Source organism: Heterodontus francisci, chromosome 5 (genome assembly GCF_036365525.1).
Source record: "Heterodontus francisci isolate sHetFra1 chromosome 5, sHetFra1.hap1, whole genome shotgun sequence".
NCBI lineage: Eukaryota > Metazoa > Chordata > Chondrichthyes > Heterodontiformes > Heterodontidae > Heterodontus > Heterodontus francisci.
Window position 1 is genome coordinate 111,280,565 of NC_090375.1, and position 13,970 is coordinate 111,294,534.

At 42.9% G+C, this 13,970-nt stretch overlaps 1 protein-coding gene across 3 annotated transcripts in view; it reads left to right on the top strand.

Moving 5' to 3' along the window:
• ythdf3 (YTH N6-methyladenosine RNA binding protein F3) overlaps positions 1-13,970 on the top strand; it is a 51,816-nt gene that overhangs the window by 26,405 nt on the left and 11,441 nt on the right. For 2 of the 3 annotated variants that reach the window (XM_068031907.1, XM_068031909.1), the window contains exon 3: positions 7,764-9,329. In XM_068031907.1, coding sequence (XP_067888008.1) covers positions 7,764-9,329 — 1,566 coding nt within the window. Of the gene's footprint in view, positions 1-1,885; positions 1,965-7,763; positions 9,330-13,970 lie in introns of those variants that run through there. The other variant, XM_068031908.1, reaches the window with a different exon arrangement.

The window sequence follows — 13,970 nt, forward strand, 5'->3', positions numbered from 1 at the left end:
CTCCCTCCAGCAAGTACTGACTGGCTCCCTGTCCTTGAGCTCTGCAAGTAAAGGGAGTGTTGGCCCTCTAGAGAGTGAGAATGGGGAGCTAATAGACAGTAAGGAAATGGCAGATGCAATGATCAAATATTTTGCTTCTGTCTTCACTATAGAGGATACAAAAAAAATTCCAGTTATAGCTGTAAATCAAGAGATGGAAGGAAGAGAGGAACTTGGTGAAATTACAATCACCAGATAAGCGGTACTGACCAAACTGATGGAGCTGCAGGCTGACAAGTCCCCGTGTCCTGATGGACTTTATTCTAAGGTCTTAAAAGAGGTAGCTAATGAGGTAGTATATGTGTTGGTGTTGGTCAAAATTTGCTAGATTCTGGACAGGTTCCATCAGACTGGAAAGTGGCACATATAACCCCTCCTACTCCAGAAGGGCCCGAGGCAGAAAACCGGTAACTATAGGCCAGTTAGCTTGATATCTGTCATTGGGAAGGTGTTAGAATCTATTATTAAGGAGGTTGTAGCTGGGCTCTTAAAAAAAAAAACTCAAGGTAATCTGGCGTTGTCAGCATGGCTTTGTGATGGGGTAGTCATGTTTAACCAATTTGTTGGCGTTCTTTGAAGGAGTGACATATGCTGTGGATAAAGGGGAGCCCGTTAACATACTGTACTTGGATTTTCAGAAGGCATTTGACAGGGTGCCAGATAAAAGGTTATTGTGCAAAGTAGGAGCTTATGGTGTAGGGGGTAACATAATGGAAAGATTGGTTGGCTGGCTGGTTTTTAAAAAAAAAAGTATGCATAAATGGGTCCTTTTCTGATTGGCAGGATATGACAACTGGAGTCCTGCAGGGCTCGAGGCTGGGGCCTCAACTTTTTACAATTTATATCAATGACTTTGATGGCATGGTAGCTAAAGTTGCAGATGACAGATAGGAATGTGGGCATCGCAGGCTAGGCCAGCATTTATTGCCCATCCCTAATTGCCTTTGAGAAGTTGGTGGTGAGCTGCCGCCTTGAACCGCTGCAGTCCATGTGAGGTAGATACGCCCACTCTGCTGTTGGGAAGGGAGTTCCAGGATTTTGACCCAGTGACAGTGAAGGAACAGCGATATAATTCCAAGTCAGGATGGTGTGTGACTTGGAAGGGATCTTGCAGGGTGGTGGTGTTTTCATGCATTTGCTGCTCTTGTCCTTCTAGTTGGTAGAGGTTGCGGGTTTGGAAGGTGTTGTCTACGGAGCCTTGTGTGTTGCTGCAGAGTATCTTGTTGATGGTACACACTGCTGCCACTGTACATCAGTGGTAGAGGGAGTGAATGGCATCCCATCCACAAACAATCAAGTGGGCTGCTTTGTCCTGGATGGTGTCGAGCTTATTGTGGTGTTGGAGCTGCACCCATCCAGGCAAGTGGAGAGTATTCCATCACGCTCCTGACTTGTGCCTTGTTGATGGTGGACAGGCTTTGGGGAGTCAGGAGGTGAGTTACTCGCCACAGGATTCCTCGCCTCTGACCTGCTCTTGTAGCCACGGTATTTATATGGCTACTCCAGTTCCATTTCTGGTCAATGGTAACCCCCAGGATGTTGATAGTGGGGGATTCAGCGATGGTAAAGCCATTGAATATCATGGGGAGATGATTAGATTCTCTCTTGTTGGAGATGGCCATTGCCTGGTACTTGTGTGGCACAAATGTTCCTTGCCACGTGTCAACCCAAGCCTGGATATTGTCCAGGTCTTGCTGCATTTCTACACAGACTGCTTCAGTATCTGAGGAGTCACGAATGGTGTTGAACATTGTGCAATCACCAGCAAACATTCCCACTTCTGCTCTTATGATTGAAGGAAGGTCATTGATGAAGCAGCTGAAGATGGTTGGGACTAGGATACTAACCTGAGGAACTCCTGCAGTGATGTCCTGGAGCTGAGATGATTAACCTCCGACGACCGCAACCATCTTCCTTTGCACCAGGTATGACTCCAACCAGTGGAGAGTTTTCCCCCTTATTCTCATTGACTTCAGTTTTGCTTGGGCTCCTTGATGCCATACTCTTTCAAATGCTGTCTTGATGTCAAGAGCAGTAACTCTCACCTCACCTCTTGAGTTCAGCTCTTTTGCCCATGTTTGAACCAAGGCTGTAATGAGATCAGGAGCTGAGTTGCACTGGTGGAACCCAAACTGAATGTCACTGAGAAGGTTATTGCGAAGCAAGTGTTGCTTGATAGCACTGTCGATGACTCCTTCCATCACTTTACTGATGATCGAGAGTAGACTGGGGTGTTAATTGACCGGGTTGGACTTGTCCTCCTTTTTGTGTACAAGACATACCTGGGCAATTTTCCACATTGCCGGGTAGATGCCAGTGCTGTAGCTGTACTGGAATAGCTTTGCTAGGGGCGCGGCACGTTCTGGAGCACAGGACTTCAGTACTATTGCCGGAATATTGTCAGGGCCCATAGCCTTTGCAGTATCCAGTGCCTTCAGTCGTTTCTTGATATCATGCGGAGTGAATCGAATTGGCTGAAGTCTGGAATCTCTGATGCTGGAGACTTCAGGAGGAGGCTGAGATGGATCATCAGCTCGGTACTTCTGGCTGAAGATTGTTGAAAATGCTTCAGCCTGGTCTTTTGCACTGAGGTGCGGGGCTGTCCCATCATTGAGGATGGGGATATTTGTGGAGCCATCTCCTCCAGTTAGTTGTTTAATTATCCACCACCATTCACTACTGGATGTGGCAAGACTGCAGAGCTTAGATCTGATCTGTTGGTTATGGGATCACTTAGCTCTGTCTGTGGCATGCTGCTTATGCAGTTTGGCATGCAAGTAATTCTGTGTTGTAGCTCCACCAGGTTGACTCCTCATTTTGAAGTATGCCTGGTGCTGCTCCTGGCATACCCTCGTGCACTCTTCATTGAACCAGGGTTGGTCTGTCAGCTAGGTGGGGGCCTAGCATTACACTGGTAATGGTAGAGTAGGGGGTATGCCAGGCCATCAGGTTACAGATTGTGGTTGAGTACAATTCTGCTGCTGCTGATGGCCCACAGCGCCTCATGGATGCCCAGTTTTGCATGGCTAGATTTGTTCGCAATCTATCCCATTTAGCACGGTGATAGTGCCACACAACACGCTGGAGGGTATCCTCAATGTGAAGGTGGGACTTCGTCTCCACAAGAACTGTGCAGTGGTCACTCTACCAATACTGTCGTGGACAGAAGTATGTTGTGAAGAGAACATGAGGTTGCAGACTGATGCAGATAGGTTGAGTGAGTGGGCAAAAATCTGGCAGATGGATCATAATGTGGGAAAATGTGAAGTTGTTCACTTTAGCAGGAAGGATTGTCATGGTCCTGTAGTTTTGTTTCTGGGGACATGCAGTTTGCCTTTAAGGCTTGCAAAGGATCAGTATTGCTTCAAGAACCAGCAAGCCTCGAGTTATAGGAAGGTGCATTTTCGTTGCCTTGGAAACAACCATTTGGAGACTGCGATTCAACGGGTGCATTCTTGTTACCATAGATATAGCCACTGGGAGTGAGTTTCATGTGATACATTTGTTAAAAGCCAGTTCAAAACTGAGTTGCTAATTGAAGACAGTTTGTTCTAACAGAGGACACAGACAGAGACATACAGACATAGCTGGTGTGAGCACCTGAAGAAAGAGCTCTCAACCAATTAAACTGAAGGAAGAGGATTTTAGTCTGTTTATTATCTCAAAATTCTAAGAAAAAGTCAAGCCCAAAACACAGATCCCTGGTAATTTAAATTGAAGGAAAGTTCGACTGTGAAGATCTTTCATCCCTCAAAAACTCTAATGTCGGATTGTTTCTGTTGAAAGTGTTTGCAAGTCGTTAATTGTTGAAATTCGCTGGAGAAGGAAAGCAACATTCTGTGAGGACTTCAAGCAACATCGGACTGTAAATTTGCAAGGACTCTAATTTTTTCTGTGTTAAATTTTGGTTACATCTTCATAGTGTTTAAGAATTTAGTTCTTCTAATTAAAGAGTTAATTTGTAGATTTAAAGACACTTGGTTTGGTTAGCCTCATTCGGGGGTTGATAGATGGTACAGTTTGGTTGGATCTTTAATTTGGAAAGTTTTAAATGATATGTTAGCCGATCTGTGGAGATTGGATTAACAGTGCGTTGGTCCCATCACAATTAAAATAGTATATATATTTTTTTAAATTTAGAAATACAGCACTGAAACAGGCCCTTCGGCCCACCGAGTCTGTGCCGACCATTAACCACCCATTTATACTAATCCTACATTAATTCCATATTCCTATCACATCCCCTCAATTCCCATACCACCTACCTACACTAGGGACAATTTATAATGGACAATTTATCTATTAACCTGCAAGTCTTTGGCAGTGGGAGAAAACCGGAGCACCCGGTGGAAACCCACGCGGTCACAGGGAGAACTTGCAAACTCTGCACAGGCAGCACCCAGAATCGAACCCGGGTTGCTGGAGCTGTGAGGCTGCGGTGCTAACCACTGCGCCACTGTGCCACCTGCAATTTTGATTGGGGGCTTTGACTGGAGTGGTTGGTCGTAACAGAATAAAAAAGCAGAGTATTACTTAAACGAAGAACTACTGCAGAATTCCGAGGTGCAGGGGGGGATCTAGGTGTTCTAAGGCAGGAGTCACAAAAAGTTAGTATGCAGGTACAGAAAGTCATAAAGAAGGCTGATGGAATGCTATCCTTTATTACAAGAGAATTGAAAATAAAAGTAAGGATGTTATGCTTCCGTTATACAGGGCATTGGTGAGACCACATCTCAAATACTGTGTGCAGTTTTGGTCTCCTTATTTAAGGAAGGATGTGAATGTGTTGGAGGTGGTTCAGAGGAGGTTTACTGGAACCTGGAATGAGCGGGTTGTCTGAAAGTTGCTGGATCTCTTGTGTTCTTTCTACCCACCATTTGTGTTTAAAGTCCCGGGTTTTATACAGCTCTGCTGCCTTCAGGAGCCTGTAGGATTGCTGCTTTACCTTGGATGTGTGATGAAGTTTCTAGTCTGTGAAGGCTTTGCGCTTATGCTCGATTGGGTTATGCATTTCTTGTCAAACCAGTGACGATGCTTCCTGGTAGAGAAGCCCAGGACCTCTTTGCAGGTTATTGTTATGGTGGCTTTTAGGGTCGACCAGGCACTAATGGCACACAGGAGCTCCTGGTGGTTGGAGGTTGGCAGTGAGGCATTGGGGTATAATTTCTAATTGAATCCTTTTAGGTTGACGCTTATTGGCCAAGTGCTGTGATGAAGAATGGCTAGTTAGACAAGGTTACTAGTAACTAGAGTGCATAGCTGCTTACAGCATCAAACGGAGGACATTGGTTATCAAAATGAAAAAGAAAGCAGTGTGGGCGTTTGCCTAATGGGTATTTCACACTTGTAATGTTGCAATTACCAGTATAACTTTAGGCGACCTCTATGAACTATCATTGTAGAGCAAACCTCTTAAAAAGAACTTGTATTTATATAGTCGCACTGAAAAATTTTCTATAGGTTCCAAACTTGTCCTGTGAAAAGTTCCAAGTTTAATTTTATGTTTTGAAAGTACAAATGCATGCTGATGGAAATTGTTGCAGAAATCTCCTGCCAGGCAGCTTAGTTTTTGTACATAAGTTTGTGGGCCAGTCACCCTGCGAGTTTAATTCAATCTAAGTGTATCAGCAGATCTGGGTGGTGTGTTCTTACCGTATGGAATAGATAGTTCTTTGTTTCGGACTTCAGCTTTGTGTGCATTGACTGCAGGTCACCATTTGAAACAGTTTATAAGCTGTGGTATAAAGTGAATGTGCAACTTAAAAAAACTACATGCATCTCAGCATTTTTGTTTAAAAAAATTTGTTTCACGAGATGTTGGCGTTGCTGGATAGGCCAGCATTTGTTGCCCGTCCCAAATTGCCTTGGGAAGGTGGTGGTGAGCTGCCTTCTTGAACCACTGCAGTCCATCTGGTGCGGGTGCACCATCAGTGCTGTTAGGGAGGAAGTTCCAGAATTTTGACCCAGTGACAGTGAAGGAATGGTGATATATTCCCAAATCAGGATGGTCTGTGGTTTGGAGGGGAAATTGCAAGTGGTGGTGTTCCCATGCATCTGCTGCCCTTGTCCTTCAAGGTGGAAGAGATCACGGATTTGGAAGGTGCTGTCGAAGGAACTGTGCATCTTGTATATGGTACACCCTACCGCTACTATGCGTCGCTGGTGGAGGGAGTGAATGTTGAAGGTGGTGGGTGAGGCACCGATCAAGTGGGCTGCTTTGTCCTGGATGGTGTCGATCTTCCTGAGTGTTGGAGCTGCACCCATCCGAGCAAGTGGAGAGTATTCCATCATACTCCTGACTTGTACTTGTGGATAGGCTTTGGGGAATCAGGAACTGAGTTACTCACTGTAGAATTCCCAGCCTCTAACCTGCTCTTGTAGCCACAGTATTTATGTCGCTGTTCCAACCCCCCAGGATGTTGATCATGGGGATTTAGCAATGGTAGTGCTATTGAATGTGGAGGGGGAGATGGTTAGATTCTTTCTTTTTCCTGGCACTTGTGTGTTGTGAATGTTATTTGCCACTTATCAGCCCAAGCCTGAATGTTGTCCAGGTCTTGCTGCATATGGACACGGACTACTTCATTATCTGAGGAGTTTCAAATGGTGCTGAGCATCCTACAATCAGCGAACATCCCCACTTCTAACCTTATGATGGAGGGAATGTCATTGATGAAGCAGCTGAAGATGGTTGGGCCTTGGGCACTACCCTGAGGAACTGTTGCAGTAAAGTCCTAGGGCTGAGATGATTTGGCCTCCAACAATCGCAACCATTTTCCTTTGTACTAGGTATGACCCTGACCAGAGGAGAGTTTTCCTCCTGATTCCCATTGACTTCTCTTTGGCTAGGGCTCTTTGCCGTACTCTGTCAAATGTTGCTGTGGTATCAAGGGAAATCACTTTCACCTCACCTCTTGTGTTCAGCTCTTTTATCCATGTTTGGACCAAGGCCGTAATGAGGTCAGGAGCTGACTGGCCTTGACGGAACCCAAACTGAGCATCAGTGAGCAGATTGTTGCTGAGTGAGTGCTGCTTGATTGCACTGTCAGTGACACCTTCCATCACTTTTCTGATGATTGAGAGTCGACTGATGGGGCAGTACTTGTCCAGATTGGATTTGTCCTGCGTTTTGTGGACAGGACATACTTGGGCAGTTTTCCACATGGTTTGGTAGATGCCATGTTGTAGTCAGTTTTGTTGATAATTTGTGTGATGTTTGATTTGCTGCAAAATAATCGAGTGTTTTTGTTATGTTGTATTAAATTTGAGACAAATGCTACTGAGGGATTGTTTAGTGTGCATGAAAATTAGTTATAGGTACTCACCATTTGAGTAGAATCATACGTTACATCACCTTACAAGCAACTTTGTACCATGACTGAAAGAGAATAAATCAGTCTGTTCCAGTGTATAGAGAAACCTTACCATCCACATGCAAAAACTACTTAATTGGCCAGTGAATCTGCCTAAAATCATTTAGCCCCTAACTCACCCAGGAAGGCTTAAGAATTACACTTTCTGACCTTAAAGGAACACTAATTTAAATGCAGCTGCATTTTAGTAATGGTATAATTGCTGTATAATTGCTTGGACCATTATAAAACTGTGTTCCGTCTTGCCATGAATAGCACCGCAGAAGTTCTGATAGCATACATGAAAATGTATAGTCTTTGTGTTGCATTGTTTATATGTTCATAGATTAAAATTTGTTTTATTTCTTGCAGAGCAACAGCTATCCACCAATGTCTGACCCATATATACCCAGTTACTATGCTCCTTCCATTGGATTTCCATATTCTCTTGGTGAAGCCCCCTGGTCAACAGGGGGAGATCCTCCAATGCCATACTTAACAACATATGGACAAATGAGCAATGGTGAGCATCACTTTATACCAGATGGTGTATTTAGTCAGCCCGGGGCCTTGGGCAGCACCCCACCATTTTTGAATCAACATGGATTTAACTTTTTTCCTGGGAATGCAGACTTTTCTACTTGGGGAGCGAGTGGATCTCAAGGACAGTCAACACAAAGTTCTGCATATAGCAACAGCTATGGATACCCACCTAGTTCTCTTGGAAGGGCCATAGCTGATGGACAAGCTGGATTTGGCAGTGACTCTTTGAGTAAGGTGCCTGGCATAAATAGCATTGAGCAAGGCATGACTGGACTGAAGATTGGAGGTGATATGACAACAGCTGTCACTAAAACTGTAGGTTCTGCTCTTAATAGTACAGGTATGTGCAGTAGCATTGTTGCTAATAGCACCCCAGCAACAACCACTTCAGCTCCTAAACCTACATCATGGGCTGCTATTGCTAGGAAGCCTGCAAAGCCTCAGCCCAAACTAAAGCCTAAGACTAACATGGCAATAGGTGGACCTGCAGTGCCACCTCCACCCATAAAACACAACATGAATATTGGAACTTGGGAAGATAAAGGCAATGTGCCCAAAGTCCCTCCTGCACAGCAAGTTATGCCTCAAGTTGTTGTTCAGCAGCATCAGCTTCCACAGCAACCAATTGCTATTCAGACCCACCTAACAAATCAGCAACAACCACAGCACCCAGGGCCTCAACAACCACAGTCTCAAGGTCAGCAGCAGCCACAAAACCGTTGGGTGGCTCCTCGCAATCGGGGGGCTGGCTTCAATCAGAACAGTGGAGCAAATAGTGAGTGTTTTGTGTTGGGTGTAGCGTCATTAAGCACTTCACCATCTGGAGGAGATGTACATCCTGTATTGGAAAAACTAAAAGGCATACACAACTACAACCCCAAAGATTTTGACTGGAGTCTGAAGACGGGCCGAGTATTTATAATTAAAAGCTACTCTGAGGACGATATACACCGTTCTATCAAGTACTCTATTTGGTGCAGTACTGAGCATGGTAATAAACGTTTGGATGCTGCTTGCCGCTCCCTGAACGGTAAAGGACCACTCTATTTACTCTTTAGTGTAAATGGAAGTGGACATTTTTGTGGAGTGGCTGAGATGAAGTCAGCAGTGGACTACAATGCTTATGCTGGAGTGTGGTCACAGGATAAGTGGAAGGGCAAGTTTGAAGTTAAGTGGATCTTTGTGAAAGACGTTCCCAATAATCAGCTAAGGCATATTCGATTGGAAAATAATGATAACAAACCAGTTACCAACTCAAGGGACACACAGGAGGTGCCCCTGGAAAAAGCGAAGCAAGTGCTTAAAATAATTGCTACTTACAAGCATACCACTTCAATCTTTGATGACTTTGCACATTATGAAAAGCGTCAAGAGGAGGAGGAAGCCATACGTAGGGTAAGTATAAAATAACAGTTGAAACTCATGTCTAGTCTATAGCTATGATATGTAGTACTAGTTAAAATTCTTCAGGCTTCTGATATTTAACACAGGCATTTATCAGGTAATCCCATAAGTTTAAAAACAACTTGTCTAATGTATGTATTTGAATGTGAATCGTAGACCAGTAGTGCACAAGAAACTATCCAGGGTACTACTGATACTCAGTTACAGACCCGAGACCTTTGGAACACTTTCAAGGATTCAGATAATGGTCTTTAGCTTGTGAATTAAATTGGCCCATTTAGGCAAATTGATGTTTATCATTTGTACCTTTTCAAAATTGACCGTTATACTTATCTATAGAGATCTCACTGAACTTGAATGACCTTACAAGTGCAATTGCCAGTATTAATGTTTTTTTCTATCTTATATTTGCTTTTGTGGGTTGAATTTTAGATACATGCAAAAACCTGACTTGTGGTTATCCAGAAATTGTCCCTAAAAAGCTTAGAAATGTTAACCACCTTCAAGCCAGTTGGTAGTTATCCAAAAAATCATTCAGTGTAAGTGCTGCACATAAATGGCAAATAAGAGTATTAGACATCAAACACCTTTCCATTTACCTGTAAACAATGTGCCGTGTTGTCATCTAGGAGATTTGAGGCAGCCATAATAGTACATTGTTCCATTGGCAATACTATTTTCCTGGCAGTGTAAATTTTGCATTTTTTTTAACTAATCATTTGTGATTATATGTAAACTGTTAAATATAATGAGATTGCTGTGACAGTCACTCAAAAGAGGACGGACCTGATTGGGATTTTGGCACCATGGAGCAGTGAAAGACCAGAGAGTCAGAAAGATGGGAGTGGTGGAAAATTCTACAGTAAGGGGACTAAATTGCCTTTTTTTGTTGCAGTTATGACTGGGTGTGCTATACTAATGTGTAGTATCGTTGATATCTGGTTGAAGGTTATCATGAAAAGGGAAGATCAGCCAAAGGTCATGATCCAAGTTTGAGCCAATGACTTGGTTAGAAATATGTTTGGGGTCTTACAGAGGGAGTTGAATTAGTTGGGCACTAACTTGAAATGAGTGTTAATCTCTGGATTTCTTACAGTGCTACATGGCTGGACAGGTTAAGGAGAGAATGATTATGATGGTCAATGCAGGCAGCAAGTTTGGTGCAGAAGGGAAGAGTTGACTTTCTTGAGACATTGATGTAAGCTCTGGAAACAAGGAAGTCTATACCAAAGTAATGAGTTCACCTCAGCTGAAACTGCACCAGTCCCCTTGCTGGGGGATTAAAATGTGTAGCGGGTAGTAGTGAGACTTAAAAGCAAAACAGAATTAATAAAACTATTGAAATAGCTGGTGAATGATGAGGTGATATTACCAGAGGGGAAAGGAAAATTTTAATGGCTTTCTGGTAGTGAGAGATAAAAGAATTACGGTAGAGTAGCTACAACAGACATTGCTTAGGTTTGAAAAAGTGGGAGCTTGATCTTTCTAGTTCTAACACTTTCAAGAGAAGGCTCGTATGGCTGTATTGAAGAATTCCATCAGGCAGCAGATCTTCAGAATGTCCCAGGGAGGTTGTGTTAACGAACAAGAAGGGAAATGGATAATTTTGTGTATTACAGGCCCACAAACAGTGGGAAATTTATAGGTATATGATATATGTAGAATGACATAAATCAATAGATATCTGGGTACTAATGACATCAAGGGATATGGGGATTGTGTGAGAAAGTGGCGTTGAGGTAGATGATCAGTCATGATCTAATTGAATGGCAGAGGAGGTTCGATGTGCTGAATGGCCTACTTTTCCTGTAGAGTTTGCAGACATTCTTGGGAGAAGGGAGAAAGTTTCTACGTGTTCTCAAAATGTACTGACCTCCCAGTCACAAGATGGACTGTGGCTTGGTACTTGCCTGCATCTAACATATGAAAGGTCATTTAATGTTGAAATATGTTCAAACATTTATGAAATGCATTGGTTTAATCATTTTGAGCTTGAATTATATTGTGAATCAAGTTATACCAACAAGCAGATCCTATGGCCAAATTTACAGGTCTGCTTAATGTTTGGTTTCTGTAACTAGAAAACTATAATATAAATCTGGAGAATCTGTAAAATTGTTAATTATTTAATAAACCTATGTAGGGCAGGTTTTTGTGTACTTTTTAAAATCAAGGCAGTCTCCTGAATTATTTGAGTTGTGTGGGGAAAAAATGAATTATTTGAATTGAATTAAGCAACGCAAAGTTGGAATTTACTGCAAAAAAAAATCAATTATCAGATCATTTAAATGAAATAAGTTTGAATCTTTTGAAGATTGTATAATATCTTAAGCACATGGAAAAATGAAAATGCAGACAAATTAAAATCATGAAAAATTGTGAACATAAACAAAATACAGCAGATGCTGGAAATCTGAAATAAAAACAGAAAATGCTGCAAACACTCAGCAGTCAGCCAAAATCTTTGTGTGGGGAGTGGTGTCAGAGCCCAGCAATTGGGAAAAGGGGAAAGATCAGGACTTGGTGGAGTGGGGTTTGAAGCCCAGCAATCGGGAGGGGAGGAGGGAAAGATCAGGGCTTGGTGGGGTGGGAGTTGTCGTTTTGAAGCCCAGCAGTTGGAAGGGAGAAAAAGATCAGGAGCAGTGACGAGGGTTTGAAGACGCAATCAGGAAAAGATCGGGGCTTGGAAGGTGGGTTGGGCATTAGCTGATTGTGGGGCAGGGTTTGGAGGGAGGTCACTCAGTTGTGCCAGTGTGGAGAGTCTGCAATTGGCAGGAGGAGGCTGAAAGATTAGGGAGAGCACAATATTATTGCTCTGTTGTGTTCATATCTCTCTGGTTTGCACCTGACTCTATTTCATTGCCAGGATTCCTGAGCCCACTAGAACTTGGCCAGCAAGTATTAAATTTAAATCAGTTTCCCAACTGTAACTACATTCCATCCCCTGCAACCACCTCAGACCAACTCCTGCCTGTTGTGGGATGTTAATATCGACCCTAAGATTTCAGTTTGATGTACTTTCATCGGAACAGTGGTACCAAAAGGCACCTTGTCTAGTATTAATTCTTCAGAGAAGTTAAAGGAATACACGTGCTTGAGAAATGGAGAGCCAGTCCAGATCAGATACAGTTCTTGGGCCCTGCTATCACGAGTAGAGTGGTGGAAGTCTAGTTATGTCCACCTGTGTTCTCTTTTTGAAATCAGGCAATCCGACCAAGGGAGGAAGTTGCATCACTGATCCTGAGTCGATCTGTCCTAGATCTGAGTTTGTAACACTACACTAAGCCTTCAGTGGGTCATTTGGAAAATTAGATTCAAGTCAATCCTGAAACCCCTCCTTGGATCGTACTAGCCAAAATTATGAAATTCCATAAATCATCACCTGCTGCTGGATACTGCCCTACTCTTTTTCAGGGCTTGGAACCAACCTAAAAATGCTTTCAGTCTGAAATGATCTTGGTCCTTTGAATTTCTTCAGGTGTAGAGTCCAAGGCCACATGTAAGTGGATCTTCAATTATTGCAACTGTCTGCACCAGTGACTCTTGTACTGTATTGCTGTGATCTCCAATCCCCTGAGCTGCTTGTCTGTAATCCCCTCAGTAGTTACATCGTTATCTATTAAAATATTGAACGTCATGACCGAATAAACTCTTAATTTGTGATTCATGCTTGGCCAAATTGTTCCAGCCAAATTCTGACTAAGGTGATTTCTGAGATTGCTCAACGTCCCTGAATGTGCACAGTTGTTTACATAATAGTAGTCCTCTTATGAAAGGGCAGTCAGTATCTGTCAAGTCTCTTGCAGCCCATGTACTGCAGCTGGATGAAAGTATGGAGTCAACCTATCTGCATTAATGGTGACCACACAACTGACCCCACAAGCTGTGATAGCCTCCTATTTGTATAACAGGATTTCTAAAAGGCCACAAGGTTCACCTTGTCAACTATCTCACTTTATTTTTAACATTTGGCCTGACTGTTTTCAAATTGCTGACTTCTGTTTGGCTGTTTCACTCTGGTGTTGCCTGGACAGATTGAGCAGCTGGCTGTTTGCGATGCTTGTCTGTGGGATGATGTAAATTATCTGGTCTCCCACCCATGTAACAGCTTGCTTGGATTCACGAGGCCAAAGATGATCAGCACAGTTGCTAGTTTTACACTCCTGTTCATGTAACTGGATTTTTAAATCATCTGGAGCCAAGTAAGTGCTTAAAAATAATTACTACTTACAAACGTACCACTTCAATCTTTTGATGATTTTGCATATGATGAAAAGCATCAAGAGGAGGAGGAAGCCATACGTAGGGTATAAAATAACTGTTGAAACTGATGTTTAGTCTATAGCTACGATATGCCATGTTGTCATCGAGGAGATTTGAGGCCGTATAATAGTACGTTGTTGCATTGCCAATACTATTTTTCTGGCACGCTGTAAATCTTGCATTTTTTTTTAAAAACTGGTCATTTGTGATTTATGCGTGATCTGTTTAAATATAATGAGCTTGCTGTGACAGTCACTCAAAAGAGGATGAACCTGATTGGTCTTTCACTGTTGCATGGTGCCAAAATTCCAGAGAGTCACAAAAATGGGAGTGGTGGGAAATTTTACAGTAAGGGGACTAAATTGCCTT